Source organism: Bos javanicus, chromosome 16 (assembly GCF_032452875.1).
Source record: "Bos javanicus breed banteng chromosome 16, ARS-OSU_banteng_1.0, whole genome shotgun sequence".
Lineage (NCBI taxonomy): Eukaryota > Metazoa > Chordata > Mammalia > Artiodactyla > Bovidae > Bos > Bos javanicus.
This window is the reverse complement of record NC_083883.1, coordinates 46087868-46108148: the sequence shown is the minus strand read 5'-3', so window position 1 is coordinate 46108148 and position 20281 is coordinate 46087868. Positions and strand designations below refer to the sequence as shown.

At 47.7% G+C, this 20281-nt stretch overlaps 1 protein-coding gene across 2 annotated transcripts; it reads right to left on the bottom strand.

The window, feature by feature from the left end:
- Positions 1-4290: 4290 nt before the first annotated feature.
- On the bottom strand, positions 4291-18556 carry ERRFI1 (ERBB receptor feedback inhibitor 1). 2 transcript variants are annotated; one of them, XM_061382851.1, is made up of 4 exons: positions 18401-18556; positions 7966-8161; positions 7778-7854; positions 4291-6920 (listed from the first exon to the last, which is right to left on the bottom strand). In XM_061382851.1, the coding sequence occupies exons 2-4, from the start codon at positions 8085-8087 to the stop codon at positions 5737-5739; spliced, it is 1383 nt and encodes a 460-aa protein (XP_061238835.1). In that variant the 5' UTR covers positions 8088-8161; positions 18401-18556; the 3' UTR covers positions 4291-5736. The 2 variants fall into 2 exon arrangements, with proteins under 2 accessions (XP_061238835.1, XP_061238836.1); XM_061382852.1 differs by lacking the exons at positions 7778-7854; positions 7966-8161; positions 18401-18556 and adding an exon at positions 7459-7771.
- Positions 18557-20281: the final 1725 nt, after the last annotated feature.

Below are 20281 nucleotides of genomic sequence, written 5' to 3'. Positions count from 1 at the left end.
GGCTGAGGAAGAAATACCTTGAAATTTGATACATGGCAAGCAAAAAGCAAGCGTGAAAATTCACACCCTCAGATTGCATTACGCATGCTTGAGTTACATTATTTCACTCAGTCTTTTTTTTTCATTCCCTGAGCTATTAAAAAAAAATAATAATTTATTTATTTGGGTCTTCGTTGCTGCGCAAGGGCTTTCACTAGTTAAGGTGAGCAGGGGCTACTCCCTAGATGCCGTACGAGGCTTCTCGTCGTGGAGCGCAGGCCCTAGAGCGTGTGGGCTCAGTAGTCATGGCGCACAGGCTTAGTTGCCCCGAGGCACATAGGATCTTCCCAGACCACGGCTTGCACCCGTGTGTCCTGCATTGGCAGGCGGACTCTTAACTACTGGACCACCAGGGAAGCCCCTCACTTAGTCCTGATAAAAGGAGAGGCAGCCAACTTTGAATGGACTTGAACCTTCTATCCCGTTCTTACTTCTCTCTACTTTTTCCAAATAAAACTCCAAAACTTCTCTTAAAAGGTGTAAGGTTTGAATGTGGGGAGGAGAAGGGTCAGAACATTTGCCAAATGGCCTCGTCTGCAAAGCAAACAAGTCCCTGAGTGTGTTTTAGTTTGACCCAAACTTACTTTCTTAAGAACAAGCATTCAAACACCGACCCCTCAAGCTTTAGGACTGGTTTAGGAATTCACAGTGTGCCTCCTGGCTTGTCTCAAGTTCAGATTCAAAGATACGGAACATTAAGTCTCCGTCTATCTGAAGGCCTTTAAAGGAAAAATCATTCATGAATCCTCATGAAGTAATATCCTTACTCGAGTTAATGAAAATTAATCTTGCAGAAAATCTTGGCAGATCAAAATGAACATGAGTCAGTTCTATCTTCTCAACTGCCATTACCAAAATGTAGAAATTTTTACAAGGTAACATAGTTTTAAAGCTTTATTAGTTTTTCACAAATTGCCTAACAGAATGACAGAACGAATTTCCAAGTTAATTTTTAAAAGTAGGACCTAAGTCTATTTTGATGTAACTATTGCTAAATAAAATTCTGTATTATGCGTGTTGTGACAATGTAGTCAGCTTCCTGGGGTTATTTTTGGCCGTACCCCGGAACTCCCCGACCAAGAATTGAACCCACGCCTCTTGCAGTGGAAGTGTCTTAGCCACTGGACCACCAGAAGTCCTCACTTTCCTGGTTTTGATAATGGACGATGATTATATCTTATTGTTGGGGAATCTGGTTATTGGGTCCAGGGGACCTCTCTGTACTGATTTTGAAACTTAAGAATTTATCATTAATCTCAAAATGAAAGTTCAAAAAAAAGAAAGACAAGCTATATATGAAATAACCAGGAGCTTATTTTTGAGAAAAAGTCTCCATGTACGCTAAAATAATAGATTATGTGATGAAATTAAAAACTAAATTACTGGGACTGCCCTGGCAGTCCTGTAGATAAGATTCCATGCTTCCACTGTAGAGGGCATGGGTTTGATCTCTGGTTTGGGAAATAAGATCTCGTAGGCCTAGAAGTGCAGCCAAAAAAAGGGAGAACTAAAATAGAGAACAGCATAATAAACATTTTGATTCTTGAACCAGTGGGTGGATGTAGTTCTCTTTCCTATGAACTGCTCTAGAAAAATCTACAACTTTACTGTTTTAACTCAGGGCCCTAGCATTGAAGAAACATCCTCTTAATCTTTTCATGACATAGTTAAGACAGCCCTTGAGACCTAAGGAGAAATAAGCAACATATAAACCAGGTTAAACTTCATTAGAATGTGGAACTTTGTGAGATTGGCAATGTATATTTGATTGTTGCAGCCTAGAGAGACTTTGAATTTAATATAATTCAGATTTGGAGTTGACTTACAAAAGAGTCCTCTTGAACTTAGCTTCTGTTTTCTACCATGAAACAATCCCTAATAATAAATTCCTTCTATTTTTATAGGGCTGGGTCCTGCTCTGCCATGGTCTCCCATGGATGGGGAACAGAGACTGTGGGAAGCTGAGAGGCGCCTGCATTTCCTGACTTAAAGCCAGAGCTTTGTTACTGGGTATGGGAAGAGACCTCAACAGTGCATTCAGTGGCTGCTAAGAGTGGCCGTTTCCTCGACATAATGGCCTTATCAACACTAAGAGAGCAGGCCCAGGGCTGTCCTAGGCCAGGGAAGTGCTTAGCATTCCTTCTGCTCTGTGTGCCGGACGAGGACTGAGTTGGCAAATGGATAACGTTCTGGTTGCTAGTGGCAATGGCCAAGAAGAAAGAGGAAAAGATAATATTTTTGCAGGACTTCCCTGGCAGTCCGGTGGTTAAGAATCCACCTTCTAATGTAGGGACACAGGCTCGATCCCTGGTCAGGGAACTAAGATCCCACATGTCCCAGAGCAACTGAGCCTGTGGGCTGCAACTAATGAAGTCTGCACACCACTATGAAGACCCAACGCAGCCTGCCCCCGACCAAAAAAAAAAAAAAAGATAACATTCTTTCAAAATCAAGGAAAACTCAAAGGTGAAGAGTGAAGCAAATACACAATGAATTAAAGATTGTCTTGACCACAACGGACTTCCCATGTGGCTTAGCAGTAAAGAATCTGCCTGCCAATGAAGGAGACATGCCCTCCATCCCTGGGTTGGGAAGATTCCCTGGAGAAAGAAATGGCTACCCACTCCAGTATTCTTGCTTGGAGAATCCCATGGACAGAGGAGCCTTGTGGGCTTCAGTCCATGGGATTGCAAGAGTCAGACATGATTTGGTGACTAAACAACTTGACCACTATACAAAGAAAAGGCTTGCAGAAAGCTGGGGGATACTTATGGCAGCCCAAGCCACATACCTGGGACTGTCTCCCACCTAAGGTCCCCAGCCTTCTGTTTCTACCTTGAAGTATTATCTTCAAAGCCAATTTTTTTCTTTCCCACCGTCTGACGCTCGGATCTCAATTCTGACAGCCTGTCCTGAAGTTTCCTTGTTTCCAATCTATTCTCCATACAACTGGCCTTTTGAAAACACATCCCACCGCATCCCTCCTCCGCTTGGACCTCTGGGTGGTACCGACCACCCTTTCCCATTGTCCATCTCACTGTATAACTTCTGGCTTCTGGAAAACACCCAGCTCTCCTCTGGCCTCAGTGTCTCCTCTCCTGTCCCTCCCTGTTCACTCTGCTTCCTTCAGCTCAGATTCCACCCCTTCAGACCCTATCCCCTTGGGAGATGCAGCAAGGGGAGGGGGTGTTTTGTTATCCTGTCACCACCACCGTTCATGCCTTCCTAGGGTTTATCACAAATGGTCATTATGTACTGCTTCAAATTCCTGGGTGTGTGTTCCAAGCATGTAGTTACTCAACGAATGTCTGATAAATGAACTCAAGTCCATTTCTTCATCTGTTAAATGCCAGAAATAATGTCCAACTTGTGGGCTTAGGGTGAGCAACAGAGAATCACAAAATCAACTCACAGACCAGGCCCTCACTGTGTTTACATTTAGTTACTGGTTTACATGTAATTGTCAAAGGTAATTCCCATAGGCATCACCCCTGCCCCCCTATTAACTTTACCAGTGAGAAAACCGACATACAGATTTTGAAGAATCGCCCAACAGGTCATTAGAAAGAGCCCGCGCTGGACTTTCAGCCCAGATTGTGTGTGTTGAATCCTCACTCTTGACACTGGCAGAAACCCAGTACAGACGAGGATGCAGTCAATGTCACGGCAGCTTTGCTGTCATGTGGGAAGCTTGAGGGCAGAGGAGAGCAAAGGAAACTAGGCGAGTGACACTGGACGGGAGGGTGCCCTCCCCAACAGCATCCCTGTATCCTCCTGCTTCCCAAAACTGTGACTCTGAGAGACCAGGGCAGGCTGTACTTTCTTTGGGGGCCTCAGGTCAAGCAAAAAACAGGGCCTTCCAAAGGACCCAGGGCAATCCAGACCTAGTCCTCAAGCCCAAGATGAGACATGTCACGTCCACGTCAGAGCTGGTTCCTTCCTGGTACAGTCCACTTGATGGGGACATCCCTTCCCACATGGAAACTGTTTCCATGGCAACATACCAGCATCAATTCAAAGGACCCTTTAAATTGTTGCAGGTAAATACAAACAGCTCACTTTTGCCATTGTCTGTATACTACTTAAATCTAAATTGCTCAAATTATTTCTCATTTTAGGGAATGATGGTAAATTTCAAGTGTACATTAGACTGTAAAACATCTTCCTTTGTGCTTAAAAATGGTCAAGTTGTCATACTACCCGAGACACAAAATTGTATAAGAGTGTAGGCAAGAAACATTATTAACGGTGTCATAAATAAGTATTATAACTTTATTAAAATGAAAAGACAATATTCAAAATAATGCAACAAAAATGAATAAAATCCTTTGTCCAATACTGTACACATAAATGCAGAAATCAGTGCCTTTTTCTAAAGCATGTTTTAACCTTCATTTAGTTCATACTAAAATATAAGCTTTAAATAGCTCAAATAACATCACTCAGCAGTTTAAACTGTAAACAGCTTGTTTAATGTGGAGAACATTGTAGTAAGGTACTTCTGTTAATGAGCACCATCTCTTCTGTGCTGCTCTACACAAGATAAATACAGCGAAGCACGTGGAAGTGCAACACAAGCTCTGTGTCTCACCAGATCCGAGCGGAGCAGCCTGCTGTGAGAGCTTCCAAAGTAGGTGACATGACCTCCGGTCTTAAGACATACTGGGCTGTTGGTCAGAAGGGTTTTACTTAGAAAGCAAATAATCCCCAGGAAATACTGAAGAGGAACCAGCAACACAAGGCCAGCTTGTGTTGTATTTGTTTATTCATATGCAACTAAAATAGGGGAGGGAAAAAAAAAAAAAAGAAACCCACAACACACATCTCCACACAGATACTCTCAACCCAACAGCTGACTGTTTCATTGCCTCAACTGACATCCTCAACACTGGCCAAGAGTTTGCTTTTCCCCATGTGTCCTGTGTTTCCTGGGGGTGGAACAGAGAAGGAATGGTAAGGAAAAGTGACTTATTCTGTTACCTTCCCATTGTTCATATGAGACCCAGACAGGTGAGAATACGGTACCAAAGCTGCTGCCATCCCTCCAGCAAGACCTACAGGATTCAGGTCTCAGGACGACTTAAAGCAGGCAGGTGAAGTCATGGAAAGAATGTACGGCCTGCCCTCCATGGAAAAACTGCTTGCAAAAATAAATGAAACAAAACAGAAGAGGCCTCAGAGCTGGCAATCTTCAACCTTATTATGCAAAAATAATAATAATATATATATATATATAATATTTTATGATTCTGAGCTAAACAATACTGTATTCTCTCCCATTTGCTCAATGTTCAGTCTCTCAGGAGCCATCCTCCAGCTTGAGTTTTTCTTGTTCTAAATATATATTACTCTAAGACAGGAACCACTGGGTTAACTTGCAACTGGAATCTATGGTTTTACCACAAGTGCAGATGCAGGCGTGCAGCGTGCACACAGACGCGTGTCCCTTGTCCTTCCTCCCTGCAGCGCATCTTTAAATGACAGGCTTGAGCAGACTTTTCTCTGACGCTCACACGGTCAGGGATGCTCAGCACCTCAGCACCTCCCGACTCTCTAAGCTCTTCCCGTTCAGACGGAGAGTTCGACTCTCTGATCCTGTGATCTGGACCACTTTCCCAGGGAACCTTGACAGGTCTGGGGAACTGCGAGAGAACCACTCGCTTCCATGGCACCTCTGCTGAGCCGGGACTCCAGGGTCTAAGGAGAAACCACGTAGGAGAAATGTTTGCGCTTCACATGGCCTCCCGGGTCCACTCGTGGCTTTAGGTCCAGCTTGTCTGGGGCTGAAGAGATACTGCCATTGGCCAGGAGGGGGTGGACAGGGGTGTTCCCGTGTGTTTCTTCTGCTTCCCTAAAAAATTTTTCGAATCTGTCCAGGTAGGGTGGCCTCTCAGGGAGCAGGTAGTAGTGTGTGGAGCTCACCTTCTTCCCATTTTCAATGATGGGCAGGATGCAGGGTGCCTTGCCGGCAGCCCCCTCGCTGTGCTGTCTCTGCAGGGCTTTGCTGCTCACGTACTTGGGGTCGGGGGCAAAGCTCTGCGTGGGGGGCATGACCCCGTTGAGGTAAGATGGGAGGCTTTTGGGGCTTGGGGTGCGCGAGTTGCTCCGGGACAAGGGCTCTCTCGGTGGGACTTTGGGGGGCCTGTCCTCATCGCTATACGTACTGGAGGTGACCTCGGCCGACCACCTTCTGTAGTCTGGCTTGGCCGGCCGGGGAGGGATGGGGACCCGAGGGGGAACTTCAGGCTTGTCGTCGTCGGAATTGGGAGAAGCCCTGTGCACGGAGCTGGAGATCCTGATGGCCGGCTTGTTGAAGGACCCCGCGGGGCCTGAGTGAGACCTCCTCAGTCTCCGGTGGGCCTGGGGTGGAGGGGGGTTGGCACTCGGTGCCCCGGCAGCCTGGTCGGGTTCCTGGCTGAGATCCACGGCGGAGACGGTTGGGGTGTCAAAATATGCATAGTTGATCTGTCCGCACCCTCGGAAGCTGCGCCTGCCGGGGCCGTCGGCTCTGAAGTCGGAGAGCCCGCAGTCTTCCAGAAGGAAGTCCGTGTCCGAGCTGGTGAGGAACTCGACCTCGCAGTCTGTCTCGTCCAGGGTGAGGTCCTCGGAGATGGGCAGTGGCGGCAGGGGCCGGGAGCCCCGCTCGCAGGGCGCTGAGCTGGAGAAGAGGGACAGGGGACTCTTGACAGGGGTTAGCGGGGGTGTGGCGGCACAGACCCCGTTCACCGCCAGCTTCTTCAGTCCACATGCCACCCGGTCCTGCTCCTGCTGCCCCCAGCCTTCACTTGGGGGGATGATGAGGGGAGGCAGGCGGGACTTTGGAGGGGGGCCGTGCTCTGCACAGTGGCTGCTGCTCATCGGGGTGGATCTGGAGGTGCGCCCTGGAAGGAAACGAGAGGTTATGGAGGATGGTCTGTGCTCTCCCCATGGAGGGAATTGGACCCCACCCCAGCAGCCTGGATTCCTGTCGCCTTCGGCTGGGTCACTCGTGGTGAAACACCAGCTGATGGAACGCTGAGCACACCCAGGCAACTGCTGCGGGTGTAATCAAGGGCCGGAGGCGGGGAACGCACCTGATCTGGTTCAAAGAACAAATTATCTCTTCCATCGTCTTGGCCGTGTGCACGGCGCACGCCCACACGCCCCAGACAGGTTCTGTGACATGTGCGAAGTCCACGGAAGGTGAACAGCATGTAATTTGGGGAGCCAGGCCACACCAACCTGGCCATTTGCAAGACAGGCCACCCAGGACACGCAGGGCAGGCCTGAGATAAGACGAGGCCTCACCTGGCCCATTGCGGTACCCAGAGCCGGGAGACTCACCCGCGACGTGACAGGCAGCCCTTGGCAAAAATCTAGAAGGGCTGATGATACACACATTTGTCTAAGTTTCTGTCAGTATCTGTACTATTCTGTTACCTTCAAACAGGTGTTCGAAGCTAGTAAGGAAGAAGAGAGCTCATGTCCGAGGTTCTGGAGAGTTCAGTGTGTCTCCTGGCTGGGGTGGCTTCACGCCTCCACACAGAGACCCAGTGACTCCGGCTGAGCCACCGAGAGCCTGACAAGAACACGCTTACTTCAGGATCTGCTGCCACTAGGGGTCAGACTCCTGTCGGAAATGGCCTCGGTCACTTCCTCATTTAGAAAACAGCACTGGGGCACAGGCTCCCTCGGGGCTGCTAGCTTCCTCTCCCTATGCCGAGGGCACCTGGGTTCTCAGGACGCTCTGGATACGTACCGATGGAGGTTAGCTGCTCCTGCGCCCGCGAGTTCAGACTGTAGGCCATGGTTATTGGGTCGATGTTTAAAAAGCCGCTGAAAGGGAAGGACGGACATCTGGGTCACAAACAAGTAGCAACCACGTCCCCTCTCTCGCTCCAATGTTACCCGCTTGGGGGCTCTGGCAACCCCACATCCTGCACTTACTTCTCAAACTCGCTGCGGCCACCCCAGCAGGCCTTCAAGCTTCCCAAGGTTTGGCCATCGTGCAGAAACCCAGTTTTTAACGGGACTCTGATCTCCTGAGCAGCCACTCCTGCCATGGACATTGTGCCTTATTCTGGGACGTCTTCAGACTTGTGATGCCCAGGGATGCGTACGGTCAACCGGTGGCTTTCATTCCCTGGTGGGGGGGAGGGTTGGGTACAGAGGAGGTTAAGAGCAGGGTAAACAATCCCCAAACACGAGGAACTTGAGGGGAGAGAATTCCAGGGCCTGCGGAACAGAAACATCCAGTTACAGACTTCCCCCCAGTCAGGTTTACATTTGCTGTTGCTGCTGTTCAGTTACCAAGTTGGTTCCGACTCTCTGCAACCCCAGGGACCGCAGCACGTCGTAACACTACTGAGTTCTTACTTTTCATGAGGTTACTTAAATACCGACACTAAAAGTCTTTTTTGGGGGTAGGGGTGGTGGTGTTAAATACAGGCTTCCCAGATGGCACTAGTGGTAAAGAACCTCCTTGCCAATGCAGGAGGTATTAAGGGATGTGGATTCCATCCCTGGGTTGGGAAGATGCCCTGGAGGAGGCAATGGCAACCCACTCCAGTATTCTTGCCTCAAGAATCCCATGGACTGAGGAGCCTGGCAGCTACAGTCCACAGGGTTGCAGAGAGTCGGATATGACTGAAGCAACTTAGCATGCATGCAATAAATACTAAGATTTGAGGTGTTTTCAGCCAATGAGAAACAGTCTGTCTCAGGCCAGGGCAGACCTTGGGGTTGGGCGTGGGGGGCAGACAAGTGCACACAGAGAGGCCTCACACAGACGTCTCTCCAGCCTCCTAGTAGACCGACCTGCCCGTGTGGTTGTGCTGAGCGTGGAGCTCATTCCTTACTCCCTGCACCCCACCCTGTCCCAAGTTAAGAAAGTCATTTCAGGAATTACTGTGTTCAATATGGCAGCACCACTGTTCACTAAGACCCAACGCTCTGATGAAGCAGAGGGTCTACAGCTGTCACTTGATGACCCCACAAGCCCAGCACTTATTTAGATTCTGTATTTCAGGGGTGGGGGGTGGTGGCGGGGGGGTGGAGATGGGCCCCGGGAAGACAAATTCTCCAGACACTACTTGTGTAGGAATCGAGACGTCCTCACGCACAGAGGACACTCACTCCTGTTCTGTAAAAAAAAATCAAGTTCTGCAGGATGACCGGCTTCGGGCAGAGGCCTGGACAGCATCCTCCTCCCTTTTGAAGGCAAACTGCGGTCTGCATTCTCTGCATTCTCCTCGGTGGAGTGCCTGGTAATTTATGTGCCGCCTCGCTGTGAGGCATGGGTGACAGAGGCCAAGTCAGTGCAATTTCTCCTAATCCAGCCGCCCCTCTCTTCAGAGCCCTCCAACCCTCCCCTCTCCCCTCAGTCCCCACTGCCTCTCTTTAGTTTCCTGTATCCGTTAGCAAGGTGTACTCATGATTAGCACCCGTCTCTGCCCCCTCTTCAGATACTCATATCCGCTTAGAACAAGTTGAGAACATACCCTGTCGGCCCTCTGCGTCACAGTGACCCCTTCTGTGATGTGTACATACACTTTATGACCCGTTCTCATCCACTCGGCAACTGTGTTTGCACAAACCGAGAGAGCTGGGTGCTGCGCTGAGGGCTGTGGCTGACATGAGTGCGAGAGATGGGTGTGCGGAGCAGAGGGAGGCGGCACACGGTCAGGGTTCTGTTTTAGGGACCGATCTGTCACCCCCTACGAGACTGCGAGCTCAGGAAAGAAGCTGTGTCCCAGTCATTAATTATCACCACCTGAACAGGAGCAGGTGCTGGGTAAGGAGACGTTTGTTGAATGTATATTTGTACAACGCCATCAAACTATTAGTATTGTCAGTATCAACTGAATGTATACAATATGTAAGGCACAGAGCTGTTTTTAAGTTAAGGGTCTAGAAAAACACTCTGCAAATATTCTTTTTTTTTTTTTTTTTTCGTAAAAAGGAATGTAGAGAAGGTACTGTTTCAGTGACAAAGGACCGGGGGCCCAATTACCACTTCTCAGCTTTTTTACTCTCCCAAAGTCAGCTGTTTGAATATACCAGGCAGAGACTTAATAGGTTTAAAATATTATTTCTAATAGTCAAACTTTATCTTTCATCAGTCTCTAAAGATAAAGAAGCAGGGGGGAACCCATCATTTCAGAAATCTAAGTTATTTAGGGGAGGTCTTTTCTGTTGTTTTTGAGGGTTGGTTTTTAGATTAGGAACACAGCGAAATGTGTTTTTACTTCCTTTGAATTCAGTTTAAGCTCTAAGAAAAAAATTTTAAAGACAAGCTTTAGAAAAAGATTTGCTAGACACTTCTTCTCTGACCCTGCCCGGTGGTTTAGAGTGCTCTTCCTAAGAGATCTACAAGCGCTGGCAGGACAACAGGGAGTGTATCTGTGGTGATAGAAAAATGAAAGGCCAGAGAGGAAGGAGAATATGGTATTTAAGTGGTTTGAAAGCACACGTTTGAAGATCGCCCATCCAGATTACAGGAAAGTGCTGCGGGGGACTGTGGAGGCCCAGCCCCCACCTGTCTGCAGGCCAACAAGAACTACCAGTAATTACTGTGTGTCAGACTCCTAATGCCATCTAAATCTTCGCTTTCAACAGAGTGATTGTGTAACCATCGCCTCTGCTGAAATGGCCTCGGAATCCTGGCCCTCCGTCGTCAATGGTCCCTTAACATTCTGTATATGTTCTAGAAAAAGTTATTTTTCGGTCATTGTTTCTATCACCTACTTGTTAGCTTTCTTAAAGGGAAAAAAAATTTTTTTTTTTAGTATAAAAAGAATTGTGTTCACTAAGGCAGCTCGCTGTGACCACAATAGCGTCTTTGTGCATTCATCGAAGGTGACCTGCCTCTACATTTCAATGGGGAATTGTGAATGGGCTGTGTTATGAAACTGTCCAAACCTCCCACTGGCTCGCACGGGGAGCTCCGCCGCAGTGTCACTGCTCTCTCTCTCTCCTTCTGGAGAATAACTCCCCCCTCGGTGGACTCCCAGGAGGGCAGCCTGCTCGGGGTCCAGAAGCCAACTTCTACAGGGTGTTCCCCAGGCAATAAACTGTGGGTGTGGGGCGGAACCACCTGGAATTCTTTTATGCCTCTTAAAAAACTCTAGAAGCATTCAATATATGTACTCCTTGGAGTAGGGGTGGTGGATCCATCCATTGGTCAACCCTGAGTTAAAAGAAATGTGTGCAGAGCTCAAGGAAACTGAAGCTGATACTGTTGTGTTGTGAATTTTGTCCCCTTACATGTGTAAAACGAGCTCTGCCTTAAGATTCATTAGGAAAACAACTGCAAAAGATACCCCCTCCCCTGTCCTGGGGAAAACCAGGATCTACAAGTCCAAGATGGCACTGGGTGATGAAATGCAGAAACACGAAACCTGATGGGCATCTGGGCAGCCTAGCACACTGACCAGGGTCTCCATAATCTTGGGTATGGAAGCTCCTCTGAAATATGTGGACTAATCTTTAGCCTTTTAGGGTCGAAAATGCTGTTCAATACCAATGGCAGGTATGAACTCCTTTTTCCTATTAACATCACTTGATTTGTTTTTTTTTTTTAATTCAAGGAAAAACAAAGGACAACCCTAAAACCATCTGTTTCTTGAGATTGCCCCTTTACTTTCTGTCCTAACAACCTGGGTTAGGGTTAGGGTTAGGGTTAGCGCCGCCTTGAGTTCTGATCCCCGTAGAGGGCTTCAACCCCACATCACAGCTCCTGAATCCCAGGTCCAGCCCTGGCTCAAGCCTCCACTTTGTATGTCCTATTGTCTGGTGATTACCTTTCCACTTGGATGGTCCCCTGGCATCTGGAACTCCACAAACCAAACCCCTCTTGCCACACTCCCTCCCCAAACTAGTTCACGGTCTAAGCAGATCACACGTCTCCCAAAGGCACCATTTTTATCCTGAGCCACAGCAGACGTGCGTTGAATCACCAAGGGCCAGAGCTCATTTCTATGCTGTTTTTCTCAAATCTATCTTCCTTCTGTCCTAATCTGCCTCGGCTATGAAGATCCCCAATCCACCCTACACGCTGGATCTCTGTCCCTGACCTAACCTAAGCTCCAGCTTAGATCTTCCGCTGCTCAAAGACCTTCAAAGGCTTCTCCATACATGCCGCTCAGCCTGCCATTGAAGGCCTCCGGAACAAGGCCCCAGTCCAACCTTTTTCAAGCTCTTGCTTCTCCTTTCCCCAAACTGCTGTTAGAAATCAACATATCCTTTAGGGCGGTTCTCATGCTATCTTCTCCGTGAACCTGCTTTCTCCAGAAAAGCCAGAGAAGTGTCTCCAGGGCCTGATTATTCTGTGCTGTGCCCTAGTCCCCTCCTATCATGCTGATTTTCTACAACAGGACTCTCCGCCTCCCCTCCTTCAACAGATCCTGGCCTCATTCATCTCTAACACGTGCTTATTAAGTGGACTCTGAGAAAACATTCACCTCATTTTTTTTAAAAAAGTAATTACATGAAAGACTCATGTAATTTATAATATATATCAGTGAAGAAGGGAAAAAGCACAGATTTGTAAGGGATAAACATTTGGTGACACTGGTCAATTATAATACAAGTCTAGGGACATGGAGCCGGCAAGGAATGCTCACTAAATTCATTTCCAAAGCCCAAAGCAGATGGTTTTGAGACTAGGTAGTAAAAAGATTTGGAGAAGGAAATGGCAACCCACTCCAGTGTTCTTGCCTGGAGAATCCCAGGGACGGGGGAGCCTGGTGGGCTGCCGTCTATGGGATCCCACTGAAGTGACTTAGCAGCAGCAGTAAAAAGATTAGAAGCTTAAATGGTTAACACTGTAACTTTCCAAACTAGCAGCTGTTACTACATGCTTGCTTAAAGCAATCAGGTAGGGGCTTCCTAACAACAGACACAATGTCACCTTCTCTTCTGGATTATAAGGCACCTACTGTGTTTTTGCTGCTAAATTTAAGCTCATTTTCCTTAAAAAAAAAAAAGGGGGGGGGTACACCCAAAAGCACATTCCACATTCTTTATTAAATAGGTGAAATCACATGCTTTTTGTTTGAGGATAACCTCTTTGATACTGTTATTTAAAAAACCAGGCTACCTTAAGACAGTAACCTAGATATGCTTACCTGGCCACAGATCTCATTAATAAATCTCAGAAGCAATCCACGAGAGGGGGAGGGGCACATTTTTGTCACACGACTCATCCAGTTCTACTCAGTGCTTCCTTATTTAAAAGTGTGATGTAATTTCCTTCTTTCAATCTGGTTTAAGAACCTGATTTCTGTTTATTCAGGGTGATAAATGGTCTCCTCAGCTGCATTTAACAATTACCTCCCTAACAATTTCCATATCCAGGGAGCTATCAGGTAACTATATTTAGAGCCAAAATTTGAGAAAAAAGAAACAGACTTCAGACTGTGACAAATACCAGGATTTTAGATACCCCCCAACCCCTCAAAGAAACCAACTCATCTTTCATTCTGAAAATGTCTAAAACAGTCACCTTTGGCAAAGTAAAAAAAAGAAAACCAAACCAAACCTCACTATTTTTCCTGTGATCAGTGTCTACAGCACTAATGGCCGAGCGATCTGCACTGAACGTTCAGTCTGGCTGTTCTAGAGGGTTTTCACTTTTATTAGGAATATGAGAAAACCTACTGATTTGCTCCTCACCTAACACATTCCGTGTTCACAACTGCTATGGTGTTGTGTGGTCTGAGTTGATTCACTGAAAGCAGAAGGCTCTTCAAAAATCACTGGCTTTAATTCAGGGTGTTGCTCGGATTTTAACAGGTGTGATCTGCCGAGGGGCGGAGGGCAGAGGAAGAGAGGGGGCCGCAAGGTAGGGGCCGCTCTGTGGAAGCATCAACAGCTTCACCCTGAATGCCCAGATGACTTACAAGGGTGTTGAACAAAGTTAACAACATGGAATGAAACTCCGTGGTTTCTGTGAAGAAATGAGTGGCCCAGTGGGAATGGACATATTTCCTCCTCATGCAGCTCCAGGCCTGGTACATAATAGCTCATTGGCAGGTGGTAAAAACCAATGCGACCAGGAGAATATTTCACCTTCACTCTGTCACAGTCAAAGCTGGATGACCTAAGTTCAGGAATAATTCATTATATTTTCTAGCTAAGTATTTTAAGAAATGGCAAGCCAATGGAAAACCTATTTATTCAACTCCATGGTCACTGCCAGCCTCTGGACTCGCGCCGTCTCCCACACGGCCCCGGTGACACAGCAGAAACACCCCGCGGCAAGAACAGATGCTTCTGTCCTTTGTCCCTTCCCTACAGAGCACCACTAGCATCAGCAGAACACATACACACTGGAGGGAAAAATATTCCTTTCAGACACGTGCATGGTAGGTTTCCAATTGTAGGAGATACAGGATTTCTATTCAAATCTTAATGAGGATGAGCACAATAGTCTAATGATGGGAAGCGTGTCTTTCAAACTTCAAATTTATTTAACGAGCGTTTAAGTCACCCAGTGGGTAACCTGGGATTGTTACAGAGAACAGAAACTCAGCAAGCATAATCACTAGTTCCCTGGATGCTTATCTGACGGGCATTGTTCTAAGTGCTTCATGTGTATTACCTAATTTAATCCACAGCCCTGGGAGCTGGGTGCCTGTGATTACCCTCATTTACAGACAAGGAACTGGAGGCACAGAGCTGAGGGACCTAGGCTCCAGGCTTGAGCCAGGTTCTCCCACACACCTCGCCGACGGATGGATGATCTGAGCCACTGTGGAGCCCAAGTCTTTGGGGGGGCTCAGACAGACTGTCCTGGGGCTCTGTTGACTGGTAACAGTTTTTCTTGGGTTACCTTTAGTGTATCAAAGTTCCTATTTAAGCTCCAGTCCCTCAGATCTCCAGTAAGAGTTATTACTTGCAGTTCTGTCCTATCTATCCTCTAAAAGGAGAGAGGGGATTAAGGTATTGATCTATTCTGTGACCACCTCAAACAGTTCTTTGAGACCCTCGACCTTTAGTGACACAGGGATGCTCCGCTTGATATAATCCGTTTGATAATAATGCAGGTCTGTTTTCACCCATAAAAAGGGGTCACAACATATACCCAGAGAGCCTCCTTTGAATCTACTCCCAGCCTGGATCTCTGTGAGGCATTATTACAATAGAGTCTTATAATCAGGCTCTACTCTAAGAACCAGAATATAATGATAGAATGTCTTGTATTTGGAAAGTGTTCCACAAATGAAAAAACACTTTCTAACATGTCATCCCACTTGATCCCCACAACATCCCTGTAAGAAGAGGCAGGGATCATGATCTCCATTTTGCAGAGGAGGGGGTGAAGTGAGGTGAAGCATCCTCCTATCTGCTAAGGATCAGCACGGTCCAGGATCTTCCTAGCTACACTTTCCTCACCTCTCCTTTCTAGAGTGTCTGCTTTGTAGGCGACAGCCACGTTTCTCCTCCTCTTGGTTACAGGTGGGGAGACTGATACACAGAACAGGACCCGAGCACTGGTCCACTGGGCAGAGCAAGACTGAACTCAGCTCCTGTGTTTAGCTCATGGTTTCTTAAGAGGGCACGGTTTCACTGATATTTTCACAAACAGCTACCAGATGCTTACTCTTTTTGACTAGATACGACACTCATTGAAAGGGACATGGTGCTGCCTGAGGAAGGCCCAGTCTAGCGAGGAGAGAGGTAACAGGCAGGCATGCAGTTTCAGATTGTGGTCACTGCCAAGGGATCAAATGGGGAACAATAAGAGGACAAGGAGGGATGAGGACCTATTCACGCAGGCAGTGAAGGCAGGCTTCTCTTGCGTGATTTTTCAAATGTGAATCTAAAGGATGAAGAAAAGGCAGCCGTGAGAAGACTCAGGAGGAGAGCATTTCATGCAGAGGGGAACAGTATCTTCAAAAGACAACCTGTGACTCGTCGAGTTTCATATTCTGGGGGGACCTTTATTTAACAAGCGCTCTTGGATGGTATCTTCCCATCCTTATCTTCCTACTGTGTCTTCTGTTAGACTGTAATGTTTTGTGGAATCATGGCACTCTGGAGTTGAAAAGGGCTAACTCATGTAGCCACAGCCCCGTATTTAAAAGATACATTCAACAGCCTTTTGGTAATATTGCCCAATTTGATGGTACAGGGACTGGATTCAAGTAGCAGTGACTCCAAATGGCAGAATTCTTTTATTCTCTCTTCTGAAATCTGAATCCCATGCTAACTCTTCCTTACCTTAAAATAATTGCTGTATGAAGCTAGTCACTTAGGTTCAGAACCCTCGAAACTTACCAATTTTATCTATCTTTAAAAAGCATGTGTTTATGCTGTGCGGATAATGCCAGAATGCCACAACGAGATTTCGTTTCTCTAAAACGAAATTATCCATCAGCTTTTAAAATGCATGACCAAACAGCAGCACCAAAGGATGCTCCAGGAATCCTGATGCTGCTGTACCGATTCAACTGTATTTAGATCAAGAAAAGAGCTGTGCCTCTGCTAGAGGGAGACGGTGACATTCAAATTCCTGGAATTACCCTTGGCACCACCTTTCCCCTCCTCTGCTCATCTTTCTAAAGAAACCTGATGGTATGCAGAAATTCAGGTCAGTTTCCAGCATGTTAGATTGCACCTGTAATTTGGGTGACTTGCTTTTAAAAGCTACCATTACTACCAGCAGAAGGGAAGTACTATCTGGTTTGGCTTCCGAGGAGCGGCAGTTAAGAGCTCTTTCCACACAAAAACTCAGGTGTACACTGTAATTAAATCTCACAGAACCGAGCGACTAGCGTCCACTGTGAACTTAAAGTAGGAAACCCAGTGCATCACAATGCTGGTTCTCCCTATCTGTCAAAAATACGAATAATTCAGACATTTCATAACAGCCATTCGAAAAAAGCAGATTTGCTTTCTGAGCTTTATCAGTGACTGGTGCAACCCTGCTGAATTTTAAAATGTAAAACATGCTTTCCGGAAATTATCAATCATCAACTAACGTGCAAAGCTGCCTAAGACAGAAGCTGTGCAAGGCAGGGTTCCTGCCCTTAAGGAGTTTACAATCTAGTATCTGTGGGGTTATACATTGTTAGTCCCAGTGAGTGTCCACAAGAACACACAGATGAAAAGGAAACCTCTGTGCTTGAAGTGAAGGCAATGAACTCCATGCTATAACCAATTTGTGGTTCTCTTCAAATTTGCTAATATCTGCAAAGGGGCCTGATTGATTGATAACATACTGATAACCAATCACTGTCAGCCTGTTAACAAGGACCTGATTTCTTTCATTTTGGTCTTAACAAAACTTGGTCATTTCCTGAAATGGGTATCAAAATGCCTTTAAGAAAAACTCCACTTACAACTACATAATTCCAGTGAGGTTTAAAAAAGAAAAGAAAAAGGAAAAACAAAAAACCAGAAATGCAGTTTAAAAAAAGAAAGCAAGACAAGGTATGGTGAACTTAATCAGATGCCTCAGTCTTCTCAACAAATGCTTTCTCACTGCATTCTTAACAGATTTATAAAAGCTTGCAATTTTGCAGAACACTTGTTCTCCAGAAGAGAAGGGGGGAAAAAAGCATTTTAACCTCACCTTTCTTCACCCCTGACAGTTGCCTAGAAACCAGTCTTGCCCTACCTGTGTTGCAGGTGTACCTAAAGTCACCAACACATCTCTTTTAAAGCTACAGTCTCTATTCTGACTGCACTTAAGTTTATGACTAACAATCTATTCATATTTTTTTATCAGGTAAGAGACTGGTTTCTTTCAAGCAATGACGAAATCCTAATAAAGACTTTGCGTACCAATACGGTACTAATCCTGATGAAAGAGTCATCTAATTTGTACAAGACTACGATATACATATAAATGCACACAGGCACAGAGGCGAAATATCTAATAAGCGTTCACGTTTCGAACACAATTCTGCAGTTCTTTCCCTTTTGAGACAGCATTTAGGACGTTCTAGCAAAGAATCGCGTTCCTGGGAGGAGAAGGGCACAGGGCTGCTCGGATGAATTAAGAACACCGACTGGGGATGACTGTCGTCGCCGAGACCAAGCAGTGGGACCGTGGGTCAGAACCCGCGCCGATCCCGGCCCCCAGCAGCTCTCCGACCCAGTCTGCGGGCGCGCGGTGTGGACCAGACTCGCGCAGCCCCGGGAAAGAGGAGGAAAGAGCCCGAGGCCGCCGCCAACCCGCGGCCGCAGGACCCCAGCTCGCCGCTCCTGGAGCCGCGCGTCTCCAGAGCGCCGGGCCGGCCCCTCCCTCCGTCCCGGGAGACTCCGCGCCGGGAGACCCTCTTCGCGCCCAGGGACCCGCCCCGCGTCGGGAGCCTCCCGGAGTCCCGAGGGGCGCGGCGCCGCCCTTCCCGCCCCGGGCCCATAGGCCCCTTACCCCAGCAGAGCCGCGGCTGCCCCACGGCGCCCTCCCGCGCATGTCCGTCCCGGCTGTCTCAGCGACTCGGGCTCAGGGGCCCTACACCGCGCAGGCGCCTCGCCCAACACCAGCCGCTCGCTCCCGCTCGCACTCCAAGCTCGCACTCGGCCGCCGTCGTCGCTATCGCCGCCGCCTCACTATATAGTAAGGGGGCGGGGCCGTGACGTCGCCGCTCACCGCCCCACCTCCACCGCGCAGCCAATCCTGGCCTCAAGCCCCTTAAAGGGGCGATGTCGCGGTCAAGGTGCTCTCGTGGGGTCCACTGGCGTCGGGTGGCCCCTCGCCAGGGAAGCAGTCTTTGTCTCCCGAGGGACGTGTTTTTGGCCTGCTGCGGCCCGGGCGTCCCCCTGCTCTCCCAAATCCGGGAGGCTGCTGCCCGCCTCCGGGCACTCCTTCCCCTGAATCTTCCTCTGAAGAGTGCAGGCCGCCCGGCCTCGGCCGCGGTTCCTGCCCGAACCAAAGGTGGCGCCATGCCTCGCACGGGGTTTCCGTCGTTTGCAGCCCTGGGGAGGGTTTTCTCTTCCTCTGTCCGCGGGCCGCGTGGGTGGGCCGAAGGCACCGCGGGGAGGCGAGCAGAGCCTCTGCGAGCCGGCCTGGAGAGGCGGGTGGGGGGCGCGTCTCCCGCCTGCAGGACCCACACTCACCACGAGGCCCGCGGGCCAAGGTGTGGGAGGGACAGCGCGGGGCATCAAGGGTCTGCGCAAGACAAGAAAGGACAGAGCGGGGCATCGGAGGACAGCGTGGGCAGAGTGACACAGTGTGAGACGGCGAGGGTCAGCGAGGCCACATTCGTGTGGGTGCCGGGCCATCTCTCCTCTGACCACACGTCTGCACATGGAGCCCAGGCCTGGTTGGCAGTTGACTCGGATAGGGCCGGCCACGGGCTTCCAGAAGGTGTCCGCCACCCACAACCCGGTGTCCGCTTGAGTTCCAATCTCTTGTTTACTTAATAGACCCACGCAGACCTCAACATCTCTTGGCATCAGGGCAGCCACTGATGTCCAAGGACAAAACACCAGCGAGCCGGCGGGAGGAGGTTTCTCAGGGCGCCAGTGATGCAACTTAGGCTTATAGTTTAACCGTAAAATAAATAATACAAATGATAACAAACCAAGAGTAACTAAAGTAAGAAAAAAAGCAAACAGACAGAAACCCTCCAGTTTTAACTAGAACAAATCCCCTGAATGGTACTCTGTTGAGTAGAGGCCAGAGACCTCCTGCTGACCTCTTTGGTCTCTGCAGAGGCCCTTTTTGCATTTCAGCAGTAATGCCGGATAGTTAGACATTTAGCGCTGCCTAATTGGGGTAGTTTAACATATGGAATGAGATTGCGACCTCATTATCAGGTTAACTATTAACTTTACACTGCACGAAATGATTTGCCTTCTCCACACTGTTATTTACTTACTTTCTTTTAAATTTAATTCAAAGGCCTAATTTTGAATTCAAGGCCTTAAACTCCAAAAAAAAAAAAAAAAAGAAGAAGAAGAAAGAAAGAAAAAAGAAAGAAAGATAAAACAAGAAAACAAAACTCTTTTATGTGCAAGATATTTAGCCAAGAGAACTCTATCCCCCCATTTTGATGGGCTCTTTTGGGTCATTTTCTTAGGTCATTTTCATGGCTAGGCTACTTATCAACAGTTCAGTTGTTCCATCTTTCTGTTAAGTTTTCTTATTGCCATTTGGTATTATTTTAGGAAATGATGGCAATTAGGCATAACTAATGCTAACTTTCTTACGAATCAACTAGATTTTTTGATTCACAGTTACACAGATTTCCCCCCAACCCCATTTTGATTTCACTAAAGTTTACAACTTACCCATACAACTGTTATCAGT

What these genes read in the sequence shown, in the direction of transcription:
- ERRFI1 (XM_061382851.1), bottom strand. Translation starts at nt 8,087, where the DNA reads ATGTCCATGGCAGGAGTGGCTGCTCAGGAGATCAGAGTCCCGTTAAAA. An exon ending in GGCCGCAGCGAGTTTGAGAA is followed by an intron (nt 7,855 to 7,965) that starts GTAAGTGCAGGA and finishes CTTCCCTTTCAG; the next exon opens with CGGCTTTTTAAACATCGACC. An exon ending in GGAGCAGCTAACCTCCATCG is followed by an intron (nt 6,921 to 7,777) that starts GTACGTATCCAG and finishes GTTTCCTTCCAG; the next exon opens with GGCGCACCTCCAGATCCACC.